The 17,656-nt window shown below is 45.3% G+C and overlaps 1 protein-coding gene across 5 annotated transcripts in view; it reads left to right on the forward strand.

Moving 5' to 3' along the window:
* The window catches only part of LOC124048513 (double C2-like domain-containing protein alpha), a 91,633-nt gene that overhangs the window by 57,108 nt on the left and 16,869 nt on the right, over window positions 1–17,656 (forward strand). For all 5 annotated transcript variants that reach the window (XM_046369377.1, XM_046369379.1, XM_046369381.1 and 2 more), the window contains one exon: window positions 1,567–1,626. In XM_046369377.1, coding sequence (XP_046225333.1) covers window positions 1,567–1,626 — 60 coding nt within the window. The remainder of the gene's footprint in view (window positions 1–1,566; window positions 1,627–17,656) is intronic.

A 17,656-nucleotide genomic window follows, 5' to 3' on the forward strand; every position in this document is an offset into this window, starting at 1 on the left:
TCTCCTCAGCTATAGGACTTTGTAGCTCAAATACATGAAAGTCAAATACATGAAACAATGATATCCCCATATGCATCAGTGTCACGTCTTTCCCGGGTATTTTACAGTTTGTTTCTAGAATAAATTACTGCGGACCAAAGCGCTGTTATAGATCATTTTATATAATCAGATCTGTTTTATTTTCTTCAAAATCTTAAGCTAACAAAGGGCAGGCCTGTGCTTTTTGACACTTTCTTTAAAATAAGGTAGGCCTATGGCACACCCTCTCATACCCCCTCAATTCGAATCTTGGTTTTAACTTAACGGCAGTTCACTGACACAGAGGTAGGCTATTTTAAGAGTGAATAGTGGGTGGAGGAACTGACCGACAAACCTATGGTCATAGCAGCCTATAGCTTAATTTCATCTGCCAAACAGTTAGGCTTACCTCTTATTTCGTAATAGGTAAAAATAGGCTCCAACACAAAGCCCTCTTGTTGTTAGTAGTCTAATTAAAATGAAGACGGTTGAAATGCCTCGTCGAATTTGCCTTCTTTCAGCACTATGAGCTGTCCATTTCCGATTGCTGCTGCTTGAAGTTTCAGCACCACAATGTTAATTACTCGAATCTGTCTAAGTGTGAGGTCAAAAACTCAGAAACATATTGTTTTTAATCAAATCGATTATAGTAGTAGCAAGCTATCAAAGATGACCTCCGGTCCTCCCCTTCGCACTCTCTTTTCAGACTGAACAGAACATAAACTGTAGGCCAGTCTTCACGCACATTTTTGGACTAGGCTTAATGCCCACCAAAAATCAAAAGAAGCCTTTGACTCTCCTCCTGATCTGCCACCGTAGGTCTACACAGCACAGCCATTGGTTAAGCAGCACACAAAAACGTTTTTGATCAGTAAGAGCAGAGCAGCCCAGGGCTCAGGGTTGGAATATCCTTTGCAGTGTCAAATGCTGCCTAGTTTTATTTACACCATCCCAGCAGATATCTTAGAAAGATAACTTTGCTCTGTGCTTCTCCGAGAACGCACTTCATAGCCTATATTTGGCACGCAGAAACTAGAGGTCATGAGTAACCTGGTCAAAAATAATGGTACTGATTGGCCTATGAGGCGCTGTTATAAGCAGTCTCACTTAAACCCTCAAATCCGTCGCCCCTTTTGACCTAGAGACTTGAAATGTTGAACAAATTTGCCGCATGGACCCAATGGTCTCTCAGGATCGATTTCCCTACATCTTGAACATTTTTGAAAACGTATTCTCATTCTTCTCTTAACTTTAAGAATGATTACCAGCTGCATTCCAAGATAACAAACCTTCCAGCACTAGACTAAACTTCACTTGCGTCATCCTTGTGCTACTGAGAGATAAACATGCTAATGCTTTCACTGATTGCACATAAAGGAAGCCAGTTCCTACCTGATAGTGCTTGCATTGTTATCCAACTGATCATTTGTCCTTTCCGTCATCCTGTGAACCGCGTTTATTGCTGCTCGCAGCTATATTTATCTTTATTCCTCTCTCTCTCTCTCTCTCTCCATCCCTCTCTTTCTCTCTCTCTTCCTCTCTCTCCAGCTTCCCTCCCCTTCTGCAATGAGTGCGGCACTGAGAGGCATCTCCTGCTACCTGAGAGAGGTACACCAAACACCACTTCACCTCTGTCTGTCTGACCATGTTTCAAACAAACTGCGCTGTGCCGACATCGCACTGCGCTTTGACTTTTAAAGGCAGTGTTGGCTTGAGCAACACCGGATTCAAAACTTAGAATTATTTCCATTTAAATTATTATACAAAATTCTTGCCACCAATAGAATGTTATATAAATGGGGGATAAAACCACCCCAGCTCTGCAAATTTTGCTACGAAGAGACAGAATCATTTGATCATTTGTTTTGGTACTGACCATATGTCGCTTGTTTTTGGTTGCAGGAATGGTTGAAGAAGTGCAACATTTACCTGGAGCTAACTCTGCAGATAGCACTCCTGGGTGACTTGAAAAGTCATAGTCAATCGATCAATAATATAATAATACTTTTAACAAAAATGTTTATCTTTAATTTACAATCTGTAGAAACTGTCAGAATAGAAAGGTTCAGAACTTTCAAAACATCATTTAAAAAAAACTGAACTATGACATTCAGACCCTTTACTCAGTACTTTGTTGAAGCAAACTTTGGTAGAAATGTACAACCTTGCATCTTCTTGGGTATACAAGCTTGGCACACCTGTAATTGGGAAGTTTCTCCCATTTTTCTCTGCTGATCCTCTCAAGCTCTGTTCAGTTGGATGGAGAGCGTCGCTGCACAGCTATTTTCAGGTCTCTCCAGAGATGTACGATTGGGTTCAAGCCCGGGCTCTGGCTGGACCTCTCAAGGACATTCAGAGACTTATTCTGAAGCTACTCCTGTGTTGTCCTGGCTGTGTGCTTCAGGTTGTTGAAAGTTAAAAGGTGAACGTTCGCACCAGTCTGAGGTCCTGAGCACTCTAAGCAGGTTTTCATCAAGAATATCTCTGTACTTTACTCCGTACATCTTCCCCTCGATCCCGACTAGTCTCCCAGTCACTGCCACTGAAAAACATCCCCACAGCATGACGCTGACACCACCATGCTTCACCGTAGGGATGGTGCCAGGTGACATGACACTTGGCATTCAGGCCATAGAGTTCAATCTTGGTTTCAAATAACTAGAGAATCTTGTTTCTCAATGTCTAAGAGTCCTTTAGCTGCCTTTTGGTTAAATTCAAGCAGGATGTCATGTGCCTTTTACAGAGGAGTGGCTTCTGTGTGGCCACTACCATAAAGGCCTGATTGGTGGAGTGATGCAGAGATGGTTATCCTGGAAGGTTCTCCCATCTCCACAAAGGAACTCTGGATCTCTGTCAGAGTGACCACAGGGTTCTTGGTCACTTCCCTGACCAAGGCCCTTCTCCACCGATCGCTCAGTTTGTGCAAATTCTTCTATTGAAGAATGATGGAGGCCACTGTTTTCTTGGGGACCTTGCAATGCTGCAGACATTTTTTGGTACCCTTCCCCAGATCTTCCCCACAATCCTGTCTCAGGGCTCTATGGACAATTCTTTCGACCTCATTGCTTGGTTTCTGCTCTGACATACACTGTCAACTGTGGGACCTTCTATAGACAGGCGTGTGCTTTTCCAAATCATGTCCAGTCAATTGAACTTACCACAGGTGGAATCCAATCAAGTTGTAGAAACATCTCAAGGATGATCAATGGAAACAGGATGCACTGTATAGGCATCCTAAAATATATTTTATGTTTTGAGATTCTTCAAAGTAGCCACTCTTTGCTTTAATGACAGCTTTGCACACTCTTGGAGTTCCCGCAACCAGCTTCATGAGTTAGTTACCTGGAATGCGTTTCAATTAACAGGTGTCCCTCGTTAAAAGTTCATTTGTGGAATTTCTTTCCTTCTTAATGCGTTTAAGCCAATCAGTTGTGTTGTGACAATATAGGGGTGGTATATAGAAGACAGCCCTATTTGGTAAAAAAACAACAACTCTATATTATAGCAAGAAGAGCTCAAATAAGCAAAAAGAAATGGCAGTCCATCATTACTTTAAATCATGAAGGTCAATCAATCCTGAAAATGTCAAGAACTTTGAAAGTTTCTTCGAGTGCAGTGGCAAAAACCATCAAGCGCTATGATGAAACTGGCTCTCATGAGTACCGCCACAGTAAAGGAAGACCCAGAGTTACCTCTGCTCCAGAGGATAAGTTCAATAGAGTTAACTGCACCTCAGATTGCAGCCCACATAAATTCTTCACAGAGTTCAAGTAACAGACACATCTCAACATCAGCTGACTGCGTGAATCAGACCTTCATGGTCGATTTGCTGCAAAGAAACCACTACTAGGACACCAATAATAAGAAGAGACTTTCTTGGGCCAAGAAACACTAGCAATGGACATTATATTGGTGGAAATCTGTCCTTTGGTGTGATGAGTCCAAATTTGAGATTTTTGGTTCCAACCACTGTGTCTTTGTGAGACGCAGAGTAGGTGAACTCATGATCTCTGTATGTGTGGTTCCCACCATGAAGCATGGAGGCGGAGGTGTGACGGTGTTGGGGTGCTTTGCTGGTGACACTGTCAGTGATTTATTTAAATTTCAAGGCACACTTAACCAACATGGCTACCATACGCCATCCCATCTGGTTTGCCCTTAGTGGGAATATAATTTGTTTTTCAGCAGGACAATGACCGAACACCTCCAGGCTGTGTAAGGGTTACAGTGCCTTGCGAAAGTATTTGGACCCCTTGAACTTTGCGACCTTTTGCCACATTTCAGGTTTCAAACATAAAGATATAAAACTGTATAGTTTTGTGAAGAATCAACAACAAGTGGGACACAATCATGAAGTGGAACGACATTTATTGGATATTTCAAACTTTTTTAACAAATCAAAAACTGAAAAATTGGGCGAAGTTCAAGGGGGCCGAATACTTTCGCAAGGCACTGTAGTTATTCCTCTTGTCCAGACGGGATTGGGCAGTGTGTAGTGCAATGGCGATTGCATCTTCTGTGGATCTATAGGGGCGTTATGCATATTGAAGTGGGTCTAGGCAGTCAGGTTCAGTGCAGGTGATATGATCCTTAACTAGCCTCTCAAGCTTTTCATAATGACAGAATTGAGTGCGACGGGTAGTCATTTAGAGCTCACTGTCCTCGGGAGTGGCCCGTGTCAATGGCACTGTGTAATCCTCAAAGTGGGCAAAGATGTTTAGCTTGACCGGGAGCAAGACGCCAGCGTCCGCGACTTAGCTGGTTTTCCCTTTGTAATCTGTGATTATCTGAAGTCCCTGCCATGTGTCTGAGCCGTTGACTTGCAATTCTACTTTATCTCTGTACTGATGTTGTGCTTGCTTAATTGCCTTATGGAGGGCATAACTGCACTGTTTGTATTCAACCATATTCCTAGTCACCTTGCCGAGGTTAAATGCGATGGTTTGTGTTTTCAGTTTTGCGCGAATGCTGTCATCTATCCACGATTTTTGGTTTGGTTAAGTTTTAATAGTCATGGTGGGAACATCATCCCCTATACACTTCCTTTCCGACTGTATGTAATAACACAAAATACATTCTGGGCTAATGATGTAAGGAAAATATATCCTGCAAAGTTGCTTAGGAGCTAGAAGCAGAGCTGCCATTTTGAAATTATTTTTATTTTTCTTATATATTTAAAAAGTAGTACTCACGCTTCAAACAAGTGATAGGCTACTATTGTCACCCATCGGACTATTCTGAATTGAATCTTGTCTTTACATTTACTAAATAATATATGTATGAAATTTGTTGCACCTGTCTCAGAACAGGGGAAGGGGGAAAAAATACATGTCATCTATATGAATTTTCCCATGGCTTATTTTCATGCCAACCAGGTAGGTTATACTCCTGTTGTAAAGCTAAGAAATGTGCTTGATAATTGGAAAGTTGAGAAATAAATATAATAGGCCTAGCCTATAGAAAGCTGATGGAATCCTCCTCTTTTTAATAGATGCCATCAAAAGTCTGTTTTCTCACGCAATTGCTTAAGCTATAGAAATGTTGCCCAACATGAGCTCATGGGCTCTCATGAAGTGCTTTTATACATTTGCATTGATGTTGTTACTTACTTACTGACTTTATTGTCCCCATGGGGAAATTTTGTTGCAGTGTCATGTACATGTTTAAAGTGGCGTTTAAATACAAAACCAAATTGACAATACAACTTTCTTAACAGTTACATACCATTAAAACATATATTTTAAAAGACTAGCCTGCTAGCCTTACTGAGTCGATAGGAACATTAGCCCGATCTATTTAGGAGGGATATCACACCTGGCACAAATGATTGTCTAGTTCTGTTTTTCCTGTTGAGTACCAGAGTGCCGAGTACCAGGTAGTTAGCAAGTTTGGTATGCTACTAATAACCATCAGCAGCATCAGAACTTGGAGAAACCTAGTTACCTTGACTAAAATGTGGAATTTGAAAGTGGTCATGACTCGTGAATGCCAGTGTGCTGGTAGTATGGTCACTGTAACAGCCCTAATCAAAGGTTGGCAAATTTATGCACTCACAAAAATAACATAAAATCTTTCACTGATTGGTAAAAATGGATGTGGAATATAGACGAATGTATGCTTCACTATTAATACATGCATGTAGCTCGGCTCTGCCTGTGGCCATGGAGTGACTCATGCTTCCCTGAGATGTTGCATCTCATCATTCTTAGCCTCTTTGAGTGGCTGCTCCCTCGCTTTTCTTTTCTATTCCTTTATCTGTCAATCTTAATGTGATGTGCCATAATGCGTACCGTGCTGTACTTGCTATCAGACTCTTCCACCACAATAGTCAGTCTACAAGACACACAAGAGGATGAATGAATGGATAAACTTTATTGATCCCCAGAGGGGAAATTGAACTTGTCACCCGCACAAGATCACTGGTGGACTTACCACTAGGCAGAAAAGGCAGTTGCCTCAGGCCTCACATCATCAAGGGGCCTTGTGAGCTGGGAATAATACAATTTTAAAAAACACTAGTAGCCCCCCCACCATGCTCTGCCTGCTAGAGTGGCACCTCTCCTCTCCTTATTTGTCTTCTTCTTCGTCTGGTTTTCCGGCAGACTAGACGCTTTGTTGCGTGTTGCTCTCTTTCACAGTTTGGAAAATGCATTGCACATTTTGTTCACAAAAAAAGGAAAAGGGAAATGGGCAACACCACCTTTCTTATCTTAAAAATGGACTTTTCCACTGCTTCCTTCACTCGGATCAGACCAGGTGTTATGCTGGTGAATGAGGACCCAAAAACGACTTAGCGAAAACAGAGTCTTTATTCCAGTATATGGCAAAAGTAATAATCCTGGAAAAATCAAGAAGAAAACAAAACAGGAAAAAACTAAATCCACTCGTAGTAACGAGGACAGACTGGAGACTCGACCATTGACTGCAGGTTGCTTCGGGAAGGCACCGACCGTAGCAGACTAAGACACCTGCTCACACGCAGCATCTGAAGGAGACAAAACACGACAGGGCGAGACAAGGACCCAGCACAGCGAACATCATACAAGGATCCGACAAGGACAGAAGCGGAAAACAAGGGGAGAAATAGGGACTCTAATCAGAGGGCAAAATAGGGGACAGGTGTGAAAAGAGTAAATGAGTGAGTTAGGAGAATGAGGAACAGCTGGGAGCAGGAACGGAACGATAGAGAGAAGAGAGAGAGGGAGGGGGAGAGAGAGGGATAGAAAAAGGGAACGAACCTAATAAGACCAGCAGGGGGAAACGAACAGAAGGGAAGCACAAGGACAAGACAATATATGACAAAACATGACACCAGGTCTATACGGAACTGGTCGAGTTGGCCTCGGGTCCGTTCGGAATGGGTCTCTATATTAAACAAATACATTTATGCATGTCGGGTCCAACTTTTTGGACCCATGAAGACCTCTAACTTGACATGCCATACTTTTTTTGGCCAGTCAGCATCAGATACATGGCCTACACACTCTGAGCGTACAAAACATTAGGAACACCTTCCTAATATTGAGTTGCACCACCTTTTGCCATCAGGACAGACTAAATTCATCGGGGCACGGACTCTACAAAGTGTTGAAAGCGTTCCACAGGGATACTGGCACATGTTGACTCCAATGCTTCCCACAGTTGTCTGGTTGGCTGGATGTCCTTTGGATGGTGGGTTATTCTTGACACACATGGGAAACTGTTGAGCGTAAAAACCCAGCAGCCTGGCACCTACTATCATACCCTGATCAAAGGCACTTACATATTTTGTCTTGCCTATTCACCCTCTGAATGGCACACATACAGAATACATTTCTCAATTGTCTCAAGGCTTAAAAAATCCTTCTTTAACATCAACAAGGGATCATAGCATTCACCTGGATTCACCTGGTCAGTCTATGTCATGGAAAGAGCAGCTGTTCCTAATGTTTTTTTACAGTCAGTGTACAGTATAGTTAGACAGAGGGGTGCTGTTTCCCTCGTTTGGATGCTTTCTCTGGTAAGATAAACTCAGCAAAAAACGAAACGTCCTCTCACTATCAGCTGCGTTTATTTTCAGGAAATTAACATGCGCAAATATTTGTCTGAACATAACAAGATTCAACCATTTGAGACATAAACTGAACAAGTTCCACAGACATATGACTAAGAGAAAAGGAGTAATGTGTCACTGAACGAAGGGGGGGTCAAAATCAAAAGTAGCATCCAGTATGTGGTGTGGCCACCAGCTACATTAAGTACTGAAGTGCATCTCCTCCTCATGGACTGCCCCAGATTTGCCAGTTCTTGCTGTGAGATGTTACCCCACTCTTCCACCAAGGCACCTGCAAGTTCCCGGACATTCCTGGGGGGAATGGCCCAAGCCCTTACCATCCAATCCAACAGGTCCCAGACGTGCTTAATGGGATTGAGATCCGGGCTTGTCGCTGACCATGGCAGAAACTGACATTCTTGTCTTGCAGGAAATCATGCACAGAACGAACAGTATGGATGGTTGCATTGTCATGCTGGATGGTCATGTCAGGATGAGCCTGCAGGAAGGGTACCACATGAGGGAGGAGGATGTCTTTCCTGTAACGCACAGCGTTGAGATTGCCTGCAATGACAACAAGCTCAGTCCGAGGATGCTGTGACACACCGCCCCAGACCATGACAGACCCTCCACCTCCAAATCGATCCTGCTCCAGAGTATAGGCCTCGGTGTAACGATCATTCCTTTGATCGTGACACCCCATTGAGCGTTACACCCCTGGTGAGACAAAATCACGACTCGTCAGTGAAGAGCACTTTTTGCCAGTCCTGTCTGGTCCAGCAACGGTGGGATTGTGCCCATAGGCAATATTGTTGCCTGTGATGTCTGGTGAGGACCTGCCTTTACAACAGGCCTACAAGCCCTCAGTCCGAACAGAAGGGAAAGCACAAGGACAAGACAATATATGACAAAACATGACAGTACCCCCCCACTCACCGAGCGCCTCCTGGCGCACTCGAGGAGGAATCCTGGCGGCAACAGAGGAAATCATCAATCAGCGAACGGTCCAGCACGTCCCGAGATGGAACCCAACTCCTCTCCTCAGGACCGTAACCCTCCCAATCCACTAAGTACTGGTGACCACGTCCCCGAGAACGCATGTCCATGATCCTACGTACCTTGTAAATAGGTGCGCCCTCGACAAGGACGGGGGGAGACGAACGGGGGCGCGAAGAAAGGGCTTGACACAGGAGACATGGAAGACAGGATGGACGCGACGAAGATGTCGCGGAAGAAGCAGTCGCACAGCGACAGGATTGACAATGAACCGCGGAGTCAACTTACGAGAAGCTGTCATAAGGGGAAGGTTACGAGTGGAAAGCCACACTCTCTGGCCGCGACAATACCTAGGACTCTTAATCCTACGTTTATTGGCGGCTCTCACAGTCTGCGCCCTGTAACGGCAAAGTGCAGACCTCACCCTCCTCCAGGTGCGCTCACAACGTTGGACAAACGCTTGAGCGGAGGGAACGCTGGACTCGGCGAGCTGGGACGAGAACAGAGGTGGCTGGTACCCAAGACTACTCTGAAACGGAGATAGCCCGGTAGCAGACGAAGGAAGCGAGTTGTGAGCGTATTCTGCCCAGGGGAGCTGTTCTGCCCAAGACGCAGGGTTTCGAAAAGAAAGGCTGCGTAATATGCGACCAATCGTCTGATTGGCCCTTTCTGCTTGACCGTTAGACTGGGGATGAAAACCGGAAGAAAGACTGACGGAAGCACCAATCAAACGACAGAACTCCCTCCAAAACTGTGACGTGAATTGCGGACCTCTGTCTGAAACGGCGTCTAACGGGAGGCCATGAATTCTGAACACATTCTCAATGATGATTTGTGCCGTCTCCTTAGCGGAAGGAAGCTTAGCGAGGGGAATGAAATGTGCCGCCTTAGAGAACCTATCGACAACCGTAAGAATCACAGTCTTCCCCGCAGACGAAGGCAGACCGGTAATGAAGTCTAAGGCGATGTGAGACCATGGTCGAGAAGGAATGGGAAGCGGTCTGAGACGACCGGCAGGAGGAGAGTTACCTGACTTAGTCTGCGCGCAGTCCGAACAAGCAGCAACGAAACGGCGCGTGTCACGCTCCTGAGTAGGCCACCAAAACCGCTGGCGAATAGAAGCAAGTGTACCTCGAACGCCGGGATGGCCAGCTAACTTGGCAGAGTGAGCCCACTGAAGAACAGCCAGACGAGTAGAAACAGGAACGAAAAGAAGGTTACTAGGACAAGCGCGCGGCGACGCAATGTGAGTGAGTGCTTGCTTAACCTGTCTCTCAATTCCCCAGACAGTCAACCCGACAACACGCCCATAAGGAAGAATCCCCTCGGGATCGGTAGAAGCCACAGAAGAACTAAAGAGACGGGATAAGGCATCAGGCTTGGTGTTCTTATTACCCGGGCGATAAGAAATCACAAACTCGAAACGAGATAAAAACAACGCCCAACGAGCTTGACGTCCATTAAGTCGTTTGGCAGAACGGATGTACTCAAGGTTCTTATGGTCAGTCCAAACGACAAAAGGAACGGTCGCCCCCTCCAACCACTGTCGCCATTCGCCTAGGGCTAAGCGGATGGCGAGCAGTTCGCGGTTACCCACATCACAGTTGCGTTCCGATGGCGACAGGCGATGAGAAAAATAAGCGCAAGGATGGACCTTATCGTCAGACTGGAAGCGCTGGGATAGAATGGCTCCCACGCCCACCTCTGAAGCGTCAACCTCGACAATGAATTGTTTAGTGACGTCAGGAGTAACGAGGATAGGAGCGGACGTAAAACGCTTCTTGAGGAGATCAAAAGCTCCCTGGGCGGAACCGGACCACTTAAAGCACGTCTTGACAGAAGTAAGAGCTGTGAGAGGGGCAGCAACTCGACCGAAATTACGAATGAAACGCCGATAGAAATTAGCGAAACCTAGAAAGCGCTGCAACTCGACACGTGACCTTGGAACGGGCCAATCACTGACAGCCTGGACCTTAGTGGGATCCATCTGAATGCCTTCAGCGGAAATAACAGAACCGAGAAATGTGACAGAGGAGACATGAAAGGCGCACTTCTCAGCCTTCACGTAGAGACAATTCTCTAAAAGGCGTTGGAGTACACGTCGAACGTGCTGAACATGAATCTCGAGTGACGGTGAAAAAATCAGGATATCGTCAAGGTAGACAAAAACAAAGATGTTCAGCATGTCTCACAGTACATCATTAACTAATGCCTGAAAAACAGCTGGAGCATTAGCGAGACCAAACGCCAGAACCCGGTACTCAAAATGCCCTAACGGAGTGTTAAACGCCGTTTTCCACTCGTCCCCCTCTCTGATGCGCACGAGATGGTAAGCATTACGAAGGTCCAACTTAGTAAAGAACCTGGCTCCCTGCAGAATCTCGAAGGCTGATGACATAAGGGGAAGCGGATAACGATTCTTAACCGTTATGTCATTCAGCCCTCGATAATCCACGCAGGGGCGCAGAGTACCGTCCTTCTTCTTAACAAAAAAAAACCCCGCTCCGGCAGGAGAGGAAGAAGGCACTACGGTGCCGGCGTCAAGAGAAACAGACAAATAATCCTCGAGAGCCTTACGTTCGGGAGCCGACAGAGAGTATAGTCTACCCCGAGGGGGAGTGGTCCCCGGAAGGAGATCAATACTACAATCATACGACCGGTGAGGAGGAAGGGAGTTGGCTCTGGACCGACTGAAGACCGTGCGCAGATCATGATATTCCTCCGGCACTCCTGTCAAATCACCAGGTTCCTCCTGAGAAGAGGGGACAGAAGAAACAGGAGGGATAGCAGACATTAAACACTTCACATGACAAGAAACGTTCCAGGATAGGATAGAATTACTAGACCAATTAATAGAAGGATTATGACATACTAGCCAGGGATGACCCAAAACAACAGGTGTAAAAGGTGAACGAAAAATCAAAAAGGAAATGGTCTCACTGTGGTTACCAGATACTGTGAGGGTTAAAGGTAGTGTCTCATATCTGATACTGGGGAGAAGACTACCATCTAAGGCGAACATGGGCGTGGGCTTCCCTAACTGTCTGAGAGGAATGTCATGTTTCCGAGCCCATGCTTCGTCCATAAAACAACCCTCAGCCCCAGAGTCTATCAAGGCACTGCATGAAGCAGCCGAACCGGTCCAGCGTAGATGGACCGACATGGTAGTACAGGATCTTGATGGAGAGACCTGAGTAGTAGCGCTCACCAGTAGCCCTCCGCTTACTGATGAGCTCTGGCTTTTACTGGACATGAATTGACAAAATGTCCAGCAGAACCGCAATAGAGGCAAAGGCGGTTGGTGATCCTCCGTTCCCTCTCCTTAGTCGAGATGCGAATACCTCCCAGCTGCATGGGCTCAGTCTCTGAGCCGGAGGGAGGAGATGGTTGCGATGCGGAGAGGGGGAACACTGTTAACGCGAGCTCTCTTCCACGAGCTCGGTGACGAAGATCTACCCGTCGTTCTATGCGGATGGCGAGTGCAATCAAAGAGTCCACACTGGAAGGAACCTCCCGGGAGAGAATCTCATCCTTAACCTCAGCGTGGAGTCCCTCCAGAAAACGAGCGAGCAGCGCCGGCTCGTTCCAGTCACTAGAGGCAGCAAAAGTGCAAAACTCTATAGAGTAATCCGTTATGGATCGATCACCTTGACATAGGGAAGCCAAGGCCCTAGAAGCCTCCCTACCAAAAACTGAACGATCAAAAACCCGTATCATCTCCTCTTTAAAATTCAGATAATTGTTAGAACACTCAGCCCTTGCCTCCCAGATAGCTGTGCCCCACTCTCGAGCCCGACCAGTAAGGAGTGAAATGACGTAAGCAATCCGAGCTCTCTCTCTTGAGTATGTGTTGGGTTGGAGAGAGAACACAATATCACACTGGGTGAGAAAGGAACGGCACTCAGTGGGCTGCCCAGAATAACATGGTGGGTTATTAACCCTAGGTTCCGGAGACTCGGAAGACCAGGAAGTAGCTGGTGGCACGAGACGAAGATTCTGAAACTGTCCTGAGAGGTCGGAAACCTTAGCGGCCAGGGTCTCAACGGCATGACGAGCAGCAGACAATTCCTGCTCGTGTCTGCCGAGCATAGCTCCCTGGATCTCGACGGCAGTGTTACGAGAATCCGTAGTCGCTGGGTCCATTCTTGGTCGGATCCTTCTGTTATGCTGGTGAATGAGGACCCAAAAACGACTTAGCGAAAACAGAGTCTTTATTCCAGTATATGGCAAAAGTAATAATCCTGGAAAAATCAAGAAGAAAACAAAACAGGAAAAAACTAAATCCACTCGTAGTAACGAGGACAGACTGGAGACTTGACCATTGACTGCAGGTTGCTTCGGGAAGGCACCGACCGTAGCAGACTAAGACACCTGCTCACACGCAGCATCTGAAGGAGACAAAACACGACAGGGCGAGACAAGGACCCAGCACAGCGAACATCATACAAGGATCCGACAAGGACAGAAGCGGAAAACAAGGGGAGAAATAGGGACTCTAATCAGAGGGCAAAATAGGGGACAGGTGTGAAAAGAGTAAATGAGTGAGTTAGGAGAATGAGGAACAGCTGGGAGCAGGAACGGAACGATAGAGAGAAGAGAGAGAGGGAGGGGGAGAGAGAGGGATAGAAAAAGGGAACGAACCTAATAAGACCAGCAGGGAGAAACGAACAGAAGGGAAAGCACAAGGACAAGACAATATATGACAAAACATGACACCAGGTCTATACGGAACTGGTCGAGTTGGCCTCGGGTCCGTTCGGAATGGGTCTCTATATTAAACAAATACATTTATGCATGTCGGGTCCAACTTTTTGGACCCATGAAGACCTCTAACTTGACATGCCATACTTTTTTTGGCCAGTCAGCATCAGATACATGGCCTACACACTCTGAGCGTACAAAACATTAGGAACACCTTCCTAATATTGAGTTGCACCACCTTTTGCCATCAGGACAGACTAAATTCATCGGGGCACGGACTCTACAAAGTGTTGAAAGCGTTCCACAGGGATACTGGCACATGTTGACTCCAATGCTTCCCACAGTTGTCTGGTTGGCTGGATGTCCTTTGGATGGTGGGTTATTCTTGACACACATGGGAAACTGTTGAGCGTAAAAACCCAGCAGCCTGGCACCTACTATCATACCCTGATCAAAGGCACTTACATATTTTGTCTTGCCTATTCACCCTCTGAATGGCACACATACAGAATACATTTCTCAATTGTCTCAAGGCTTAAAAAATCCTTCTTTAACATCAACAAGGGATCATAGCATTCACCTGGATTCACCTGGTCAGTCTATGTCATGGAAAGAGCAGCTGTTCCTAATGTTTTTTTACAGTCAGTGTACAGTATAGTTAGACAGAGGGGTGCTGTTTCCCTCGTTTGGATGCTTTCTCTGGTAAGATAAACTCAGCAAAAAAAGAAACGTCCTCTCACTATCAGCTGCGTTTATTTTCAGGAAATTAACATGCGCAAATATTTGTCTGAACATAAGATTCAACCATTTGAGACATAAACTGAACAAGTTCCACAGACATATGACTAAGAGAAAAGGAGTAATGTGTCACTGAACGAAGGGGGGGTCAAAATCAAAAGTAGCATCCAGTATGTGGTGTGGCCACCAGCTACATTAAGTACTGAAGTGCATCTCCTCCTCATGGACTGCCCCAGATTTGCCAGTTCTTGCTGTGAGATGTTACCCCACTCTTCCACCAAGGCACCTGCAAGTTCCCGGACATTCCTGGGGGGAATGGCCCAAGCCCTTACCATCCAATCCAACAGGTCCCAGACGTGCTTAATGGGATTGAGATCCGGGCTTGTCGCTGACCATGGCAGAAACTGACATTCTTGTCTTGCAGGAAATCATGCACAGAACGAACAGTATGGATGGTTGCATTGTCATGCTGGATGGTCATGTCAGGATGAGCCTGCAGGAAGGGTACCACATGAGGGAGGAGGATGTCTTTCCTGTAACGCACAGCGTTGAGATTGCCTGCAATGACAACAAGCTCAGTCCGAGGATGCTGTGACACACCGCCCCAGACCATGACAGACCCTCCACCTCCAAATCGATCCTGCTCCAGAGTATAGGCCTCGGTGTAACGATCATTCCTTTGATCGTGACACCCCATTGAGCGTTACACCCCTGGTGAGACAAAATCACGACTCGTCAGTGAAGAGCACTTTTTGCCAGTCCTGTCTGGTCCAGCAACGGTGGGATTGTGCCCATAGGCAATATTGTTGCCTGTGATGTCTGGTGAGGACCTGCCTTTACAACAGGCCTACAAGCCCTCAGTCCAGCCTCTCTCAGCCTATTGCGGACAGTCTGAGCACTGATGGAGGGATTGTGCGTTCCTGGTGTAACATGGGTAGTTGTTGTTGCCATCCTGTACCTGTCCCGCAGGTGTGATGTTTGGATGTACCAATCCTGTTGGTGTTGTTACATGTGGTCTGCCACTGCGAGGACGATCAGCTGTTCGTCCTGTCTCCCTGTAGTGCTGTCTTAGGCGTCTCACAGTACGGACATTGCAATTTATTGCCCTGGCCACATCTGCAGTCCTCATGCCTCCTTGCAATATGCCTAAGGAACATTCACATACATGAGCAGGGACCCTGGGCATCTTTCTTTTTGCTGTTTTTCAGAGTCAGTGGAAAGTGTCCTAAGTTTTCATAACTGTGACCTTAATTGCCTACCGTCTGTAAGCTGTTAGTGTCTTAACGACGGTTCCACAGGTGCATGTTCATGAATTGTTCATGGTTCATTGTGCAAGCATGGGAAACATTGTTTAAACCCTTTACAATGACGATCCTACTTTTTGAAGTGATTTGGTAGTCAACGGTAATACATGTTTACAGTTAAATTACCTTTCTTTACTATAAAACCCCAAATCACTAAGTCTGTCCATGCATAAGATAGGACACGAACAGTTCATAGCGACACTGTATTGAATGTACTGATGTGGACATGTTTCAACCCAAAGGCTATTGTCTTATGTCAGATAACGTGTTCATCTGTACTAGCAATGCATAGTAGTGGTGCACCTGTTGGAAGACAATGTCCCAATGCAGTAATTCAACAATGGCAACAACAAAGAAATGCTAATATGACACTGTATCCATAAGTATTAAATATACTTTATGTAAGGGATAAACGCCGAAGTCATATACATTGCCTTGGAAATAATGGACAATGCAGAGTTAATTTTTCCAAGGTAATGTACAGAACGGAGCTCTTTATCCCGCTTATACCACCCACAGTTGCTAGAGAAAACAACATGATGAAAGCACACATTTACCAGTAGAAAAAAACATTATGTTTATATTTTAATTTTTATAAACTAATTCATACTTTCTCATCTTTTGGTTGCTAGAGTCGCGAACAAGTGATTGTTCAGTTAGTTTGATACTTATGGACGCGATCCAGTCGTTCGTTCTTTATGTTCTGTTGTCATGCTCGCTGGCAACCTCCTTATCCCTTGCATGCTAGCTAGCCAGCTAGCTATGGCTAACACAGTCACAACCTCTGCAGACAGGACAACAACAAAGTAGCTGTTTTCTACTGACGTTAATTTGGATACATCCATAACAATGAGCTGATAATGCCCAATTTTGCCTGGCGTAGCCAAAAAAGTTTGCCTTCACTTCAGGACACTCAACACTGTTCATTACGAGGAGATCGCATTGAATATCAAACACAACTATTTTGTTGCTAGCAAACCTGCCAGTTGGACAACCGAATTAAAAAAGATCCGTTTCTGAAAACAGCTGGTCAAATTAGAAATGTGGGAGTATTTGACAGCATAGAGCCACTTGTGTCATGACTGCAACAGTAGGGACCAGAGGAATTCATTTCCGTCACTCACCACGTTATGTCATCAGATGCTTCAAAAAAATATGTCCCTGCAAAAACAAATCAATGCTAGCTAGCTATGTTCTTCCTTGTTGGACCTGCGTTTACAGTGTATCCAATTTTGGTTTGTTGGTTTATCTCTCTGTTACTTTGTAGCAAGTATGGTCTGCATGTGTAGCCGCTTATTGCATACTGATTCCAAGGTCTCCCAGTATATTTTACAACTGTACAGAAATATTTTACAAATGCCCCATTATCTGGTTTTAATGTTCATTCCAAAATGTTCATTCTAGAGTGTCCTTCTAACCAATCAGGAATTAGTATTCATCAATGCTGTGGTATAATTCTCATTGACTGGGCATTCCAAGGTAGTTGCTCATTTTTTTTGACCTTGCACATCCCTTTTCCCAAAATCTTGCTGCTAGGTCCTTTCAGCTAGTAGTTGCTATGTCAACATCGTGTCTGACAAATGTTGTCACTGCTAACTTAAGTGCCTTCAGTACAGACACAAAAGGTCAATACATAGTCATCCCAACAGGCTGTTGGCCTAAATACTGAAGTTTACAAAGTAAAAAGTTCAACAGTTCTTTGGCACTCGCTCATTTAAGAGGGAAATGATAGCAGCCCCTGGTTTGACTCTTTCTTTTTCTCTCTCACTCTGTCCTTAATAAAAAAAATCTCTGCTACTTTCTCTCTCATTCTCTATCCTTTTCTCTATACCTGTTCCTGTCTCTCACTCTCTCCTTTTCTCTCTAC

Source organism: Oncorhynchus gorbuscha, linkage group LG11 (assembly GCF_021184085.1).
Source record: "Oncorhynchus gorbuscha isolate QuinsamMale2020 ecotype Even-year linkage group LG11, OgorEven_v1.0, whole genome shotgun sequence".
In the NCBI taxonomy this organism is placed as follows: Eukaryota; Metazoa; Chordata; class Actinopteri; order Salmoniformes; family Salmonidae; genus Oncorhynchus; species Oncorhynchus gorbuscha.